The following is a 17416-nucleotide window of genomic DNA, read 5'->3' as shown; positions in this document are numbered from 1 at the left end:
GCTTTTATGACAGATGACTATTTTATGGAAACATCTGCCCTGTCACGTTAGGTTAGAGCTTACATTTGAGCCCAAGCCCCTGACCATCTCCACTGCCCCATCCTGGTCTGTCCACAAGTGGAACAAACATTTCTCTCCAGGCACAACAAGATGCTCAAACTTGGTGCCTCTGGGGAGTACACACACAACTGGCTCAAGCCATGGAGCTCGACAAGCTCAATACACCCAACACAGCACAGATGAAGATTACAAATCCAAGCTGGCCAAGTTCTGTCCCCTGACAAGTTTTTAAACATGTCTTGGAATATTAGAGATGTTTCAGAAAACTCAAAGTCTTAATGTATTCATTAAGGCTCAGTATTCAAAACAGGCAAGCGAGGTATTTTTGTCAGACTGACATCAACAGCAGACTAAAAAGGAAGTTATATGGGATTAAATCATGAAACAATTAAAAGACAAAAACATAGCCAATGGCAAGTCCCAGAAAAACAGAAAATGGACTTTCCTACGGATTTTTGATCTTTGTGCTCCCAGCTCACAGCAGCCCCATCCCAACAGCCCCAACTCCTCCCCATCTGCAGTGACAAGTGCCAGCAGATGCCACAGTCACTGCAGGGACACATGTCCCCGCTGGCACCCCCCGTGTCCACAGCTCCACCTGCCCTCTGCAAGGGCACTGCCTGCGGCATCCTCCTCATTTCTGTATCTCGGGACTGCTACCCTTCTACCAAACCTGGATAATAAAGCTGTTCCCCAGGTCCAGAAGTGACAAGAAAAGGTAGAGGCATGAAACCCACCTTGTTTTTACCACCGTACAGAATAAACTTCAGGGTAACTGCCTGCCAGATTTCAATGTAGAAATGTTTGCAAACAGAGGTTGTTTCAACAGGGTTTGGCTGTAGCTGTAGTCAGGCACACATTGACAAATGTGTAATGTTCTATATATTCCTAAATAATCTTGTAAAAGTGGTGAGGTGACAACGTTTACTGATGATTATTTAATATAGAAAAAAGCAAATTATGGCAATACATACAAAATAAACACCATTACACCACTGTCTGTCTATGGTCAGATGTCAAGACAGATATGGAATAGAACTCTTATTCCTTCCTTCTCCCATCAAAAGGCAAAGAAGGTAACATAGATGATGCAAAAGGAAAGATCAGCAGCCTCATCATTACAAAAAAGATTAGTGAAGCATGACAAAGATCATTTCTACCCAGAACAATTACTCAGTCTCTCAGAATACCAGAACCAGTAGGCATCAAAAGATCAGGTAGCAGAGTCCAAAAACAACATATGCATCCTTAAATCTATTAAATACTCCGAATGCCAAAGGTTCATAAGGGTACAAAAAAAAAAAACCAACAAAAAAAAACAATCAGTGGACAAACTCCAAGCTCCCACAGAGAAATACACCAGCGCTGGCTCAGAAAGCGCCTCAGCATCCTGCAGAGTGCTGAGAGCAGAGCTGGGGTAAGGCACTGCTGGCTGGCTGGCTGTCCGTGCACAATCCAGGACCAGCAGAGATGGGAGCCTGCCCAGTCAGGACACCAAAGTGGACAGGCCCCTGGTCCCACCCAGAACATTCATCCCAGGTTTGTCTGTTCGCAGAAGAATTCGGGGGAGGCAGTGGGTGTCTGGCTGGGGTCAGGCATGATGATTGTGGCTGCTGAAAGCCAACCGAGAGCTCTAACCCTCCTCTGACACTGAACATTAAGTTTAATAAATCAAACTAGTCTCACCTGTCCTGACTCTTACCTGTCCCACTACAGACCAGCACAATCCAATCTAGTGCTGGAAATCTAGTACATTGCTGAACTAGGGGTAAAATCTGAAGATTGTCTACAAGGGTTGAATCATCATTTGAGAGCAGAACGTGTTTTTGTGTTTCTGCACTGGGAATTCTGTCTGGTCACACCTTATTTAAAGGTCAAGTGCACACCCTACAGGAATGCCAGACAGAGCTAGCTACTTGGGAAGGACTCTGGGGGACCAGGACTTGCTGCAATCCTGAACAGAACTCATTAGTTCACAAACCCAGGGCTGGCAGATTGAAGCTGGAGTGGCCCTGGCATCAAGGGATGCACCCTGTGGGTGGCTGTGGCTCTCACCAAAATGCACATCCTCTCGAGCAAAACCATCCTTGGGTTCTGTTTAGGTGCTGCCAGGACTCCTGCTAAGACATCCCTGACCCTTTCCTATGCACTCAAGGACACGCTCATCTGCCACACAGACAGGACACAGGGAGGCTCAGAACAATGTCACAGCTCACCTCTGTTAGCAAGGTCAAACTGATGTTGGGCAAAAGGGCTGCACAGGATCCTTCCTACACAGGTCTGAAACCACCCACAAAGCAGTCCTCTGGTTTAGGAAGCCATGCAGGAGATGCTCCAGAGCACTCCTGGAGCAGATCAGGAGGTCGGGATCATCAATGGAGCCTGTGGGCATCGCAACAAGGAGCATCAACTGGGCTGGTGTCCAGCTGGGAACAACAGGGCACAGCCCCTTGGGACAGAGGCAGCTGAGCAGCTGTGGGAGCTGAGGACACAAAGCTGCCTGAGGAAGTCACAGGCAGAACGAGAATTGCGAGCAAAGCTGAGTGCTTATTTCTTGGTGGAAGAGATTACGACAAGAGGGTGGGATCACAGCCCGTGGCAGCTCCCAGGATCCTGTGGTGGGGGATTCCTGCCCCTTAGGGTGTGCTAACTTCTGTACTTACCACCACCAAAAGGGATCTGCCTGTGACTGACCCTCTAGCTGCTGTCTTTCCTCTTCTTCCACTAGTTTTAACCATTAGAACCAGACAGAAATCCCGTCTCAAAGCTGGACATGCAGTGGATGTACAGCGCAGGGCACAGCTGTGTGATGGGGAGCACAGGAGTGTCTGCTGAGCCTCCCCACAGGCTTCACTTCACTTCTGGCTGGTTGCAGCACAACCTCAAACATCTCCAGACATCTGCAGGCCAGAGCAGGGTCAGAGCCAGACCCAGTCCAAGGGCTCCAACAAACAGAGCCAGACCCAGCAGAACAAATGAAGGCCCTCGGGGCAGCACTGCCGCCTCACGGCACCTTCAGCCAAGCTGAAAAAGGATTAGACTCATTTATTTCACAGACCGTCTCCAGCTCAAACCACCTCATTACAGCGATTTTTGCAATATATTGCAGATCATTATCTTACTAATCTCCATCATTATTATAGCTTGCCAAATGCTGTAGGATAAGAGGTCACGCCCTCCACAGGGACTCAGAGGCTCATATCCCCATCTCCACCCCAGCTTTGTGCCAGGTAGGGTTTTCCACCTTTCCCTCCACACCTCTTTCTCCAGAACCTCTCTTGCTGGCTGGAGAGCTGTAGCTTATGCTTTGCTACCCAGTAATTTACGTTCCACAGGGAACACAGTATCTCTGAGGCAGTCTAGAGCCAGGCTTGGTCTGCAGGCCGCATGGTCAAATTGATGAAGAGAGAATCGGAGCTCAAAATGGGGCTGCTGAGAGCATGGACACTCTGGGCAGGCAGAAAAAGGAGTATATCCATGTGTCTCAGCCCTGAGACTGTCATGTGAGGTGTTTTGCTCCAGTACAGCTGTCAAACAAGACTGACCAACTCAGTCCAGAGGAGGACATTCAGGGACTACGTTAGTGATTATGTTTCCATGCATTCCTTACGTGTATATGCGTTCACCGCGAGAGAGCAAAGAAAGGCTGAAAACAAACATATGAAAGGTGGGGGATGAGAGTCCCCTCCCAGCCCGGCAGCTCCCTACCAGGGTTGACTTCGGCACCAGATGGTTCAGGCAGTGAGGCCAACAGCAGCATGCAGAAGATCATGGTAGCAATCGCAGGCACTGCGCAGGCTCAGACGGGCGCGAGTCCTTCAAAGAAAGCAGCTGCCATCTACATTTCTGAAAGACAAAGCAAAGACAGAAGATGAGAGAGTCCTCCAATGACAGGACTTGCTGTGCTGCAGACCTGCTGTATCGTCACTGCCTCATGCTGACAGTGGTAGAAGACTGGCCACACCAAGAGTTTCTTGAGCTCAGCCCTACTCTGACCCATCACCTGAGCAGAGACTTAGTGAAGAACTATTGGTTGCCTGACTACCGATACCATCTCTAAAGCTATTAATGTAATTCAGCTTTTAGGAGCTCAGCTGCCATGCCTTCTGTGCAGATATACTCTCTTAACTGCTCTTAAACAAGTCCAGTGCAAAGTAATCTCTCCCCCATCAATTATTCGCTTTCCTTATTATATTAACAAGTACCAAAGCTGCATCTACAATCAGCCCGGAGAGTCACAGCCTCCCAGCCTGGTTGGGTTACAGGGACCTCTGTAGATCCCCCAGCCCAGCCCCTGCTCACGCGGGGTCACCAGAGCAGATCACACAGGTCGGTCCAGGCGGGTTTGAATGTCTCAGAGCAGGAGACTCCACAATATCTCTGGGCAGCCTGGTCCAGGCTCTGGCACCTCCCAGCAAAGAAGTTTCTCCTCCTGTTCAGATGGACCCTCCTGTGTTTCAGTCTGTGCCCGTTGCCCCTCACCCTGGTGTTGGGCACCACTGAACAGAGTCTGGTCCACCCTCTTGATGCTTACTCTGAGATATTTATCAGCACTGATCAGATCCCTCTCAGCTTCTCTTCTCCAGCTGAACAGCCCCAGTTCTCTCAGCCTTTCCTCATCAGAAAGATGCTCCAGACTGCTCAGCATCAAGATCCCCAAGTGTGGCTTATCCACCCAATGCACATCTCTACCTGCACCAGCTGGCTACTCCAAGTGGGCACTCTGGAACTTGTCACACAACCTTCAGATAAATGCCTAAACCAGGGCAAAAATAATCTCTCCCTACATGTCCACATTGCTGCCAAAAGAGCATGTGCACTCACACATGCGAGCACACTTAATTTCCTGTTTGGAAACAAGGAAAATAGCAAAGGGCTTAAACGCTGACGATTTCAGTGGAAAGCCACGATAACACCTAAAGGAACACAAGGTCATATCAGCAAAGTTATGTGAATTCTTTGTGTCCACATTGGCTGCAAAGAGCCTTGGGAGGTTCCCATCCTGGAAGACAGCTTTGCAGAAGGCAGGTTAGAAGCTCTGTCTCATACTGAAATGTCAGGCAAAAAGAAAACAGAACAAATCGATAAATGAAAAGTTGCCGGGACCAGAGGGTGTTTGCTCAAGAATCCTCAGAGTAGTAGTAAAAAGGCAAAATTGAATATTAGGATGTGTTAGGATAGGAAGAGAAGATAAAAAAGGGACCATCACTATGTCAGTGCATACACATGTATAAGAACAGAGCATCAGGTGCATTAGCTCAGAGATTTTTAACAAAAGGCTCTATTTTTTTCTGCCCAACAAAATTAAACTGTACAAGTCACAGCCCTGAGTTGCCATGGATACCAAAACAATTGGATATATTCACAATAGAAAGATATACTACCGCTTCTTAAATCCAAAGGTAAAAACTTTGGCTCAGGAAATCCCCCAGCCGCAAATTGCTAAATCAGGGTTAGAATCACTGAGGCTTGCCCTGTTTTTATTCTCATTCCTAAGGATTTGCTACTGGCCATTGTGCCTGCTGGATTCCAGCAGAAAAGATGGCTCTGAGCCTGCAAAACAACTAAGGGGCTTCTTGGGAAAAGAGCCAAAAGGTCATGCAGGAGGGGAAACTAATGCTGGGTGGATGTTGCCCAGCAGTGCTATGCCCAGCCCTGCGACAACGAGAGCAAACCCAAAAAACCCCTAAAAATTGCCGGGACCCTTCCTACTTCAGCTACCTCTCGTGCTCGGTGTGAGCACCCTGGCCAAGGCTTGTGGGAAGGTGGCAAAGTCCTGTGATTTTGTGACACCTTGGGTGGCAAGCATGCAAAAGCAAAGCACAGGAGAGACAAGGCAGCCCCTGTCTCAGCAGGAGGGTCTGGCAATCGGAAAAAGACGTTTCGACCAAGCTGTGTGTGCATCCAAGGTCGTCTTTTCCCCCTGAAACAGAGGGGAGAGATCTCTTCTGCAAACACACCAATTCTCACCATACCATGACAGATTGCAAGTACCATGGAGAAGAGACTTCTTGTAGCCATGCGGAGGGAGAGTTTGTAAAGAGGTTTTCGCAGCAGAGTTTGAAGACAGACCTGGTGGATGTTAACCTGTGCAGGTGATTCACTCAGGTGCTCTGGAGGCTCCCAAAGCAGGATGCACAAAGGGACCTGCGGGGAGTTCAGCACTAGAGGAGCCTCTTCTCCCACAGAACACGAGAAAGTAAAGCATCATGAACATTAAAGCTTTAACTTCAACTGTGTTTCTGGAGGAAGCGATGGGAAGCACAGCAGAGAACTGTTTGGTGTTATATGGGTACCCTGACCAGGTGTCCGCCCGGATCAGCTGCACTACGTGGGTGCAGCCCGGGCTAGAGAAGATCCTCCTGCTGGGTCCCCATGCTGGACCAGGCACCGGCCAGGGCTGCACACTGCTGAGGACACCCTGGCAGGAGGACAGCAGCTTGGAGGTGTCTCCCAGCTGACTTCCCAGCTGGAGGGTGAGAAGCTGCCAGATGTACTGGAGCCCTCAGACAGCAAGAGGACAAGCACATGTATGTTCCCTGCCCTCATCACGCCTTTCAGAACCTAGAAACAGCCTGGCAAACAGGCATCTGTAAAGAGATGGGCTAACACCACCAAAAAAAACCAACCACAAACAGAAATCTTCCTGGAAAGGGCTATCGGGCATTGGAACAGGCTGCCCAGGGCAGTGGTGGAGTCACCATCCCTGGAGAGGTTTAAAAGGCATTTAGAAGAGGTTCTCGGGGACATGGTTTAGTACTAGAGTTAGGTTATGGTTAGACTCGATGATCCCAAGGGTCTCTTCCAACCAAAATGATTCTATTATTCTAAAACAGCCTAGGATTTCCCTCTGTAACATGGCTGGGGTTAAGGGAAAGGATGGTTAACAGGCACTGAAATAGCAATTGCACACAGACAAGTGAGGACCAGAGCCTGCTGTTGAAGCAGAAAAGAAACCAGAGCAACCCCAGACATCACTGGAAGTATTCAGATGCCTTGGGCTTCCCATTTGATCCAAAAACCCAGCAAAGAAGGATCAACAGCAGAGACATCTGCCTGCAGCGGAGCACAGGGATGGAGCAGCCATCCCCTGCCGCCAGCACTGAGCCCACAGGCCAGCTGCCATCCCATGGAAAAGGTGCCACACTGAAACTCAGCACAAAGATTTGGGGTTTTGACAATAGAGTGCTAAGTTCTTCTCATCTTCTCAAAATAGGTGTGAGCAAGGCGAGGTTTACATTGGATATTAGGAAAAAATTCTTCCCAGAAAGGGTTGTCGGGCATCGGAAAAGGCTGCCCAGGGCAGTGGGAGTCACCATCCTTGAAGGTGTTTAAAAGGCATTTAGACAAGGTTCTTAGGGACATGGTTTAGTGCTAGAGTTAGGTTAGGTTATGGTTGGGCTCAGTGATCCTGAGGGTCTCTTCCAACAAAATGGTTCTATTATTCTGTTCTATGGTTCTACAGAAACAGACACCAACATCACAGCAACATAATAATGTGCTGTGCAACAAACAGCAGCCTTCTCTCATTTGACCAGGTACAGACCAAACACCACAATTTAGTGCCCATGTGCTTTATGCAAAGCTCACACCATGTTCCAAATCCCACCTATTGTATTGCTACACAGCCAGTCACATCATTTAACCACTTGAATGTGGCGATCAGAATGTAAAAGATACCAGAAGGGAAGAAGGAATGCGGTGGAGGGTGGACAATGAAGGTCACATAAAAATGCCCAAGCACCACGCCAGCTCCTGCCACGGAACCAGCACCCAGCACTGGAGCGCCACTGTGGGTTGGGGTGGCCCAGTCACCTGTCCCACCCCATCCTGGGGCTGCAGGCAGCGCCCTGAGAACTGGGGGCTTCCCAGGCCTTGATGGGTGCATGGAGCTCAGCAGGTCACCCAAAACCAGTGCGGCTTGGAGAAACTGGAAGCCAAAACTGGAAGATGTGGCTGTAGAGGCCAACCTGGCCTCCAGGAGAGGAGAGAAAAGGAAACCAGAGCTGACCCTAGAGCTCACCTGTCTGCAGCTCTGTGCCTGAAGCCGGCGTTGAATTTGACCCTTGCCTAAAGAGTGTCCCAAGACGAGCAGGATGAATCCTCTCGGGATGTGTCTGTCTCCACTGATGACAAAGAGAACCTAAAAGGTCTCATCATTCCCAGGTGGCCACAGTTCAGCGAAACAAATTGTCACCTTTGTACATGACAGTGACAAACTACTCCCAGCAGTTCAGCCCCAGGCAGGGACCCCAGGAGCTGGGCTCAGGCTGGGCTGGGTTTGCTCTTCCCACCACACTTGGTTCCCAGTCCCGGACCAACAAAGTGCATGTTTGGGAGTCCCTGGAAAGGGCAAACAGCCCTTTCTCATCTTCTAGTGCTCCACAGCAGCTGCTGTTCCCTCCAGCAAGGACACCAAGAGTGCTTTTCTCTCCCATCTCATAATTTAGAGGAGCCTCAGCACCACTCCAGAGCTTGTACTGCCAGAAATCACTGTTTGAAGAACTAATCTTGATTTCTGCTGAGTCTAAATCTCAGCTAGTAGTAGACTGGATTCCCAAACTGCACACCTCCAACTGCTAGAACACACTGGAACATACCACTAAATACAAGCCTCTGTACAAACTGCTTGGAAATCATCTTCCCAATGATTTTTTCTAGGTAGACAACTCAATACTTTTTTGTAGGTCTTCCAGCTGCACTGGAGCCCCTGCTGTACTCAGGCCTTTCTTCCTGACCTGCCCACACATATACAGAAAGTGCCAAAACTACAGCGCAAGCTCGAAACCAGCAAAAACAGGATTAGAGACATCCTCACAGAGGCAAGAAAGTGTTAAACTCTGTTCTCGGGACTGAATGGATCAAGTTGCTAATTGTTAACAGCTGGCTGCAGGAGAATAAAATCCTGTTACAATCATTGTGAGAGCGGAAAAAAAAAAATCTAGTTGCTGAAAAACTCAGTAAGAGACACAAAAGAGGGCAGGGTTTTTTCCCAATATACCCAGCAGATATCATGTCTAAAAAGCCAATCCAGCTCTCAGCAGAGAAATGCTCGCTGTGACCCAGCGCTGTCCCCAGCGCGGCAAGCTGGGCGCAGGAGGGAGCTGCTCTTCAGTGATGTGCATGGAGAAGGTGGGACTTGGAGCTCCTCCAGGTACTGTTCTCCCTCCAGAGATCCATTACAGAGGTCTGGCACGTCTGCAAGCCTCTCTAGATCCCAACTGAAACAGGCATTTGTTTTAACTGGTTCGTTTGCAGATCATTACCTCGGAGCAGGACCTTCGGGTTTGCTGCAGGAATCCCATTACAGATGCCCAGCACCGCACCAAGAAACTCCACAATCATGATCAAGACTCATAGCTGTGTCTGTGATGCACTCTGAATGTATTACAAGAGGATCTATCCTAAATCCTCAGAAGAGGTTCAGGAACAGCCAGAGGACTGGATGGTGTCTCCTAGTACTCCTAAAGGAATTCAAGGAGGAAACAGCAAAGCTATTAATTGGGACAATATCCAAAGCCTGAAGAAATAGAGACTGGAAAGCATGATTTCCATTTTTATGGCTCCAGAATGATGGCAGAACATTTCTCTTTGCTTCAGAATTAATCTGAGATACCCCAAAACCAGCAGTCTTCCTCTGGAGCCCAAGCAGCTCCAGTTTGGACCAAACAACTTGCTGATGAAAACACTGAGTAGAAAGGATTCTGATCACTTCTTAAAGCATTTTGCTTAGTTTGCAATTCAAATACTTCTTGCTGCTGGTATCAATTTTGGTTTTTAAGAGGGCTTTTAAGCACCAGCCATCTCCTCCCTATACATTCCTATTTACCATTAACGAAGATTCCACCTTTGCAACTCAGCTAGCATCACGTGAAGGGCGCGCAGGAATGACAACCTCACGGCAAGGCAAGATCCTGGCACAAAGCACGAGGCTGCAACAGGAGTTCTTTGATGTGGGAACCAACAGAGATGGCCAAAAATCGAGACCATAAACCCATGGCGATGTCAGCAATGTAGCTGGGGACATAGGGCAGGAATGGTGACAACACAAACTGATGTCCAGAGCAGCAACATGTCTGCACAGATAAAAACAACGAGATTTTAGGTGGAAGGGTTGGGTTAAGATGCACAAGAGAGCTAAGACACAGCAATTGGAAAAGTGAGACAGAATTAGGCTCTGGCATGATCTTTGAGGTGGCATTAGGAGACCTGTCACCACAAGGGACACAAAAAACCACATGGGGTTAAGAAAGGGACCACGACATGTGGGAGTGGCACACGGGGTGGGGACAGGGACACCACAGAGCTGGGTGTGAGGCAGCGGCAGAAGAATGGGGACATTGAGGTCTGGGTGTATTTTGTAGTCACCCTCAAGGGGTGGGTGACAGGACTGCCCTGAGAATGAGAAGGGTCTGAACCTCCTTTTCCATGATGTAGCCAAACATATAATGGGGCCACTATGAAAAAAGTGACACCTCACTCTTGCTGGATTTTAGGAGAAAAAGAGCATTCCAGTCTCCCATGACACAGCCATTTAACACTGGGAGAAGGTTCAGCCCATGGACCCCAGCACACAGCAGCACCTTACCTTTTTCGCAAAGGAGCTGGAGACCCCCAAATCCTCCAGCATTTTCCCTTAGCAGTGGGGTTGTCCTCAGTTTGTGAAACTGCACAGAGTACTTTTGTCACAAAACCAGACTGAGGGATAAATGAATAAATGCCATTTAATCCACCAAAGTAACCAGGCCAAAATTAGAAACCATTAGAAAGGCAAAGCCAAAAATAAGGAAATGCAATTCATTGCACTAACAATAGGTGCTTTTTCGCTTGGCTACTCCAAAAACCACAGCTGCCCTTCCCCAGCGACCCTGGGGTGAGGGTACCCCTGCTTATCTCAGCTGAGGACTCCGGAGGGGCTTCCCATGACCCAGGCAGACCTGCCAGACACATGGTGACTCTACAGGGGACACGAACACATGCTGAACCCCAGGGACCCCAAACCTAAACCCAGGGGAAGCCTCGCTGCACCCCAGCAAGCTCTCCAACATACAGGTCCCTCCGCTGAGGAGCAACCTCCAGGTCCAGTCCTGTTTCTGTACGACAGATGATGCACAGAGGGCAGAACTGGCAGCAGAACAGATATGAACAGATTAAAAGCTCCGATTATCTCCCCCCTCCTTGCCCAAGCAGCAGGGATCACCACCCCTAACCAGAGCTCCCTTCCCGTGCAGAATGGCCGCTACATAGCACCTGGAATATCGACATTTTCACTCTATTCCTTACACTGGCATCCCCTTCCAGCTTTTTTTTTTTTTTTTGAGGGTGCTTACTTTTATTTTTTAAATTATCCTCAAAACATACGAACTACAAGTTAGCAACAGTCCTCTCAAGACCTACAACCTTCCACTGCGAGAGTCTCACATAGCAACCATCTATGTGACACGTTAACCACACAGATGACAGATGGCGTATTAAGAGCACTCAATCTAAACCACCTTCCTCCCTCCCCACTCTCGAGGGGCTCCACCATAACCTTTCACTTAACTGTAGGCAAACTTGCATTCAGAAGGAGATCAGGTTACTGAGTCTCAGAATTATCGGGGCTGGAGGAGATCCTCAGGAGAGCATCTAATCCCACCTCCTGCTCAACGCAGGGTTAGTACCAATTTCAGAGCAGCCTGCACAGGACTTTGTCCAGCTGGGGCTTAAAAACCTCCAGGGACAGAGGCTCCCCCACGTCTCTGGACAACCCCTTCCACTCCTTGACTGTCCGCAGAGGGAAAACTTCACCCCTCCTTACGCCAAAGCAGAACCTCCTGTCACTTCAGTCAATGATCACTGTCAACCTCCCTGCCACGCATCCCAGTAAGGAGCCTGTTTCTGTCTTCTTGATAACCTGCTCTTACACATCCCAAAGCCTTCTCTTGTCCTGAAGAACTACCCTGGTTCCACCGACCACCTCAGCGAAGCCAAATTTCTGTATTAAGTTACTTAATATTTTTGCCTAGGCCACAGCTCGTGAGATCGAGGCTCCGTCCAGGCAGGGGCACTGCTCTGGTTGGATTTGGCTGTGAATTCCACCAGCTTCTTCACAGACAAACCAGGGAATACCCGAATTTGTCCCATACCAACGCCAGAGCGTCGCTGGAACACTGCTCCATGGCCCTCTCTTTAGGGACTGCGCGCATCACATTCCCCCAGTAACTATTTTAGAGAGGTATCGGGTGGCACTTTCTAAATCAACTTATTCTACATAGTACTGATTGGCGAACTGGAAACGGAGACACTGCCACAGTGAGAGGGCAGGGACTGGTGACATTAACAGCAAATAAAGACCAGACACCACCAAAACGGCTCAGGAGGGTGTTTTTCAGCTCAGAGCTGAGGTCACACCAGCAGAGCACCAAGGATGAGACCCAGGGCAAGGGGGACCCAACGTGTCCTGCTCCCACCAGAACCCCTGCAGCCTCCCGGGAGCAGCAGCGTTGGGTCAACAGGAGGGAACTTAGTCAGGATCCAGGTATATGATGTCAACGCACTTACTTTTGGCAACCAGTACAGGAATCTCATTAAAAACCACAATCTGAAGACTTTTCGGACGCGATCTGCTTTCCATCAGAGCACACGGACCAGGGAGCATGTTCTTTTTTTAATGACACTGATTTACTAACGCACCAGCTTCCCTCTTGCTGCAGGTCAGTCTCAAGCGCCTGTTGGTTCCCTGCTCCTGCTCTGTTTTAAAATATTGCCACAACATTTATGTTTTCCAAACCTCTGGAACTCCTTCAGTCTTCCCAGATTTATTACACATCGGCAGCCAGGATTCAGAAAGCTGCTTTGCCAGTTTGTTTTAAACAAACAGGTTCCCAATCTTGGTCAAGTTTCAAAGACTTTAAAGAGTTATCTTGTATTTAACACCCTCCCTTGTTACCAGTGCAATGGAAGGTATTTTGATATCCTCATAAAGCAGAGTACATCATCCAGCTCCTCCCCAAACATGCGAAACGCTTACTTCTCAGTATTGTTATTAGCCATCAGTTGGGGGTTTTTTTTAATCTTTCCCAACAAAATAAACACTATTGATGAAGAATATTTTGTTATAGAGATATTAAGATATTTCCCACTGCCCCGAGATATATTTGCTATACATTTTCAGTCATCTTATTAATTGCTTACCTTCCAGAATACCTAGTTTACAGTAACAGCTGCTTACCTATAACTTTTTTTTTTTTTTGCAAAAATGTTACTAGGGGATTCTTTTTAAGAGATAAAACATGATTACTGGGACAGACTCTTTGCAAAACCAGAAGGGAGGCAAAGCTGCATCCAGCAGCACGTAGTACCCAGCACCAAGCTGAGATGCTGCTGGTTTTGCAAGGGTAGAAACCAAACTCCAAGAGACTGTTCAGTGAAAAATCAAACCAGAAACACTATTTTGGAACATCTACTAATTTAGCTGGCAATCTAGTTTCCATCAAACCACCGCAGAAATGCTGATACTACCAAAAAGCTATGTTTTATGAGTTTTGTAAAATGTCTCTCTTCATATTCATAAAACAAAAATTCAACGCACCTGTCGCTGGAATGTGGACTTTGCCCTTAGTTCAAGGAGCATTATTGGCTCTGCTGTAACTGTACCAAGAAAGTGTTTATAAGTGTGAAGAGCCATGCCATGCATCTACAAAAAGACACCAAACTAGAGGAATTTTTTTCCAACATCAGAAAGAAGGAAAAATTATAATCGGTTCTTCAGGGGCTGAGCACAACTGGGAAAGCAAAACCTGGGTACACACAGCTGCTACACTCCGCTTGAGCAAGCTTTGTTTACTACAGAAAGTGGTTTTGAAGTTTAATTTATGAAGTGCCTGGCAAAGATGGGAGCAGCGAGTGGCAACGCTCACGGATCAGCTGAAATTGCTGCATCAAGCCTGGAGGCTCCAGCGAGGATTTCCAGGCAGGTCTCACCATGTTCTGCTGGATTTACTATTTACTAGGACACCTCTACAAGATAAAAATTTAACTTCTCATGTACAGAAATGAAGTTTCAACTAACTAAATGTTCCAGCAAAATACCTAGCATGACTACAGACAGTTCAGAGAATATTTCTGCTTACCACAATGTATTTCAAACAAACAAATCAGATGTTTTGCTTATAAACAAAGGAAGACAAGACGACTGAAAAAGCTCTAGCAGCATTTCACAGCTATGGAAAGCCAGAATGGCCGATTCTGATCAAATTTTCTCAAGACAGAGCAGAAAACAGGAGCCCAGGGAGAAGTAATGAGATTTAGCAATTCCACAGAAGGCAGGTAGCTGCAGGAAAACCCTGGGATTGTTTATGGCAAAGAGAAGAGAAACAGGAGACATGAGGGGAAAAAAAAGAAATATGTAAAATAATGACACCTAAACCAAGAAAAGGATCCCATTTACCTCTTTTCCATACTGAAAATGAACTGAAATTAAAAAACAACAAATTAAAACTGAGGAAATGAAATTCCACGGCATACCATGCATATTATGCCTCTGGGACATATTGCCACAGAGCAATGTGGGAGTAATTCAATAAAATATTGGAAGTGGATTTACATAATAAGAACATCTGCGATTCCATTAGCAGAGCAAAAGAAAGAATACACTGGCTATAAATTTTCATCCAACAAGGCATAAGCAAACCAGTAATTAATGCAACCAGAAAGTTATCTCCTGCACAGGCAGGTTATTCCACATTTGTCTGCATTCGAGCTCTGGGATTTTCATGTGCAACGTGCCAAGCGGCCGCTGCCCGAGATAAGACGGGTGCCCGAGTAGGTGGGCTGTGATCCAATCCAGTTTGGCAAGCTTCACGTCTGTGTAGAGAGATCACATTTCAGTTTTCGGCAGCTTATTGTGCAGCGTCTCAAAAAGAGAAACAAGACTACCCACTTTTTTTTTTTTATTTTTGTTTTAGCAGAGATTATCCTCTGTGACACAGAAAGGGCAGATGAAATTTCAGCCAAACCTATTAAATAAATACCTGCGGAGCAGTGAGTGACCCTGGAACGCTCCAGTGGAAACGTGGCTATTTTGGAAAGTTCTCAGCACCTGAAAAAAAAAGGGTTTATTGGGGAAATAATCAGATTTTATCTGGAAGGGCTGCTACTGGAGAGCCCCACGGTTAACCCTGACAACAAAGATTCTCAGGAACAGCTTCCTGCACACCCACACTCCCGTGTTTTAGGCTAGATGCGAGTCTGGGAAAGTTTGACAGCGACAAAAACTACAGTAGGTGCATCAGAAGGGGACAGGGAGCTCTGCATCTCCTCAGGAGAAGGGGTGAGCGAACGCAGGCAGCACACAGATGTAAAACTCACACGGGGCAGGAGCTGCCGGAGCTCGGAGGCCAGAGCATTTCCCCCCCCACTTTCCCACCATCCACAAGCAACTTGCTGCCAGGGCCAGTTTTTACATATCTGACTCAGCCCTGGCCCTGAAACAGTTCAAGCAAGCATGTCCGATTGAGAGCTCAACTGCCATGGGCTTTCCGGGAGAGCCACAGCCTCAGAAACCACTTCTGTCCGGGAGAACGACACCATCCAGCTTCACATTTCCACCCAACAACAGATCTGGCGGATCCCAGAGGGCCCCGGGCACGCAAGGCTGGGGGAATACCCATGAGCTGGGCACCCTGCTGTGAAAAACAGGGCACAAAGAGCCGCCATCTCCCCACCAGCCCAGGGAGAAAAGCCTTCGCCTCCCAGCGCTGCCACCTCTACAACACCCCCTCCATTTCCAGCAAGCCTACAAAGGCATTTGTGCTTTAGCCAAGGACAGAAATGTGCCGGGGGGGAGCTGATCACAAGCTGAGAGCAGATTTAAGCTGGAAGGACCATACCTGCCTTGCCCAGGGCTTGCCGAGCACAGGGAACCACTGCCATGTCTCTTTTGAACTCCACAGGTTGAGCCAGGCTGTCGTTTCGACATTCCGTGCAACTTTCCACCAGCACACATGATATGTTCAAACTTGAGTAACTCCTCCCTCCCTCCGCACACAGGCCCAGGAGATGGCCCTGCCTCTATCATCCCAGTTCCTATAGCAACTCCTGACCCAGCAGATGGAAACAGAGCTGTTTTCTAGGCAAATCTGCCTTCTTGGATTCCTCCGCTCTTCCCTGCTGTTGGCCCCTCCTTGCTCCACTGCTCTCCCCAGGGGCTGCTCCGCTGGCACTTGGCCCAGACTTTGCCTGGAGGAAGGCCAAGCTTTGAATTCATTTAGTAAAACCACAACATAAAGCAGCTCTCCTGCTCAGGAAGCAGGGCCCGTGTAGTCCCAGGGGCGAGCCAGACCCCGGCACAGCCAGCTCGCACCTTCTTGTTCAACGCGGCTGCCCGCGCTCGCAGGAAAGATCCCGGCAGAGGCATCACCGCACCATGCTCCTTACGTCCATTCTTCACCAGCCTGTGTCATCCATGGGGGAGAGGTAAAAAGCAAGGACAGAACTAGTCATTAATTAAGGCCGGCCGATGGGATTATTGCAACTGAAGAGCAGGGCGGGCATTTCTCAGACACTTGGGCTTTTGCTTCCAAAGTCTTTCCTGGAAGAGGGGGAGCCCAGCGGTAACACTGGGTCTCAATGTATGTTCATCACAACTGCTCACCCCTATTGCTTTCCTGGGGCTGGGGTCCCACGAGAGCAAAGATCACTAAATGCAGCTGTTAGACAGCTGTGTGACATCACATCCATTTCCTTTTCACTTAAAATATAGAAACAGAGAGACAACAAAACTCAATACCACAATGTGGTACTTGGGGGGAGATAATAACCAAAGGTGACTGTGAGAACCTCACAGGCAGGTGACAATGCTAAAGCTCCATGGTGGCAGGACAAGCAGGACTGGTGCAGATGGGGCCACAGGAGACACTGCCGTGACCGTGGGGGTTGGCAGGCTGTGGGCACCCTGTGGAGAAAGGCTGCGATGTCCCATTCGGACACCCCGGCAGGGGTTAAGTGTCCCCCTGGGGCCAGCACAGCAGTGCCAGGGTGGGACATGGACACTGGTGTTGTACGGCAGTGACACTCACGGGGACTCAGCAGCAGGAGGCCGAGAAGCAGAGAAGGCAGCAATTCAGCCCATTCCTCAAAGGCTCCCGTATGCTACACCAGGCTTCAGAGCAGGAATCACAGCAAAGCATCACGAGAAGCAGCAGGTATTTTGGGCATTCAAAAGAACAAAAGGAAGCAGACATGAACCACACTGTGCCCACACGAAGCCCCAGCTGGAAAACACAACTGTGAGCTGTAAGACACAGTCATATGTGCAGTCAGATGCCGCCTCACTCCCATCTTCCTCCCCGCCTCCTTACCCCATCTCAGCCAC

The 17416-nt window shown here is 48.5% G+C and overlaps 1 protein-coding gene and 1 long non-coding RNA gene across 2 annotated transcripts in view; both read right to left on the bottom strand.

The window, feature by feature from the left end:
• Positions 1–9407, bottom strand: part of LOC135996398 (discoidin domain-containing receptor 2-like) — a 35870-nt gene extending 26463 nt beyond the window's left edge. The window contains 3 exon segments of the mRNA XM_065648323.1: positions 3769–3849; positions 3852–3906; positions 9327–9407. Of these exon segments, the coding sequence (XP_065504395.1) occupies positions 3769–3849; positions 3852–3906; positions 9327–9365 (175 nt within the window). The 5' untranslated portion in view covers positions 9366–9407.
• A 5062-nt stretch (positions 9408–14469) lies between these two features.
• On the bottom strand, positions 14470–16048 carry LOC135996399 (uncharacterized). The gene is made up of 3 exons (XR_010607268.1): positions 15933–16048; positions 15075–15142; positions 14470–14907 (listed from the first exon to the last, which is right to left on the bottom strand). It is a non-coding gene; the product is annotated as an uncharacterized LOC135996399 (long non-coding RNA).
• Positions 16049–17416: the final 1368 nt, after the last annotated feature.

This window comes from Caloenas nicobarica, chromosome 19 (genome assembly GCF_036013445.1).
Source record: "Caloenas nicobarica isolate bCalNic1 chromosome 19, bCalNic1.hap1, whole genome shotgun sequence".
NCBI classification, from domain to species: domain Eukaryota; kingdom Metazoa; phylum Chordata; class Aves; order Columbiformes; family Columbidae; genus Caloenas; species Caloenas nicobarica.
Note: the sequence above shows the minus strand (reverse complement) of the source record. Positions and strands in the feature narration are given on the sequence as shown.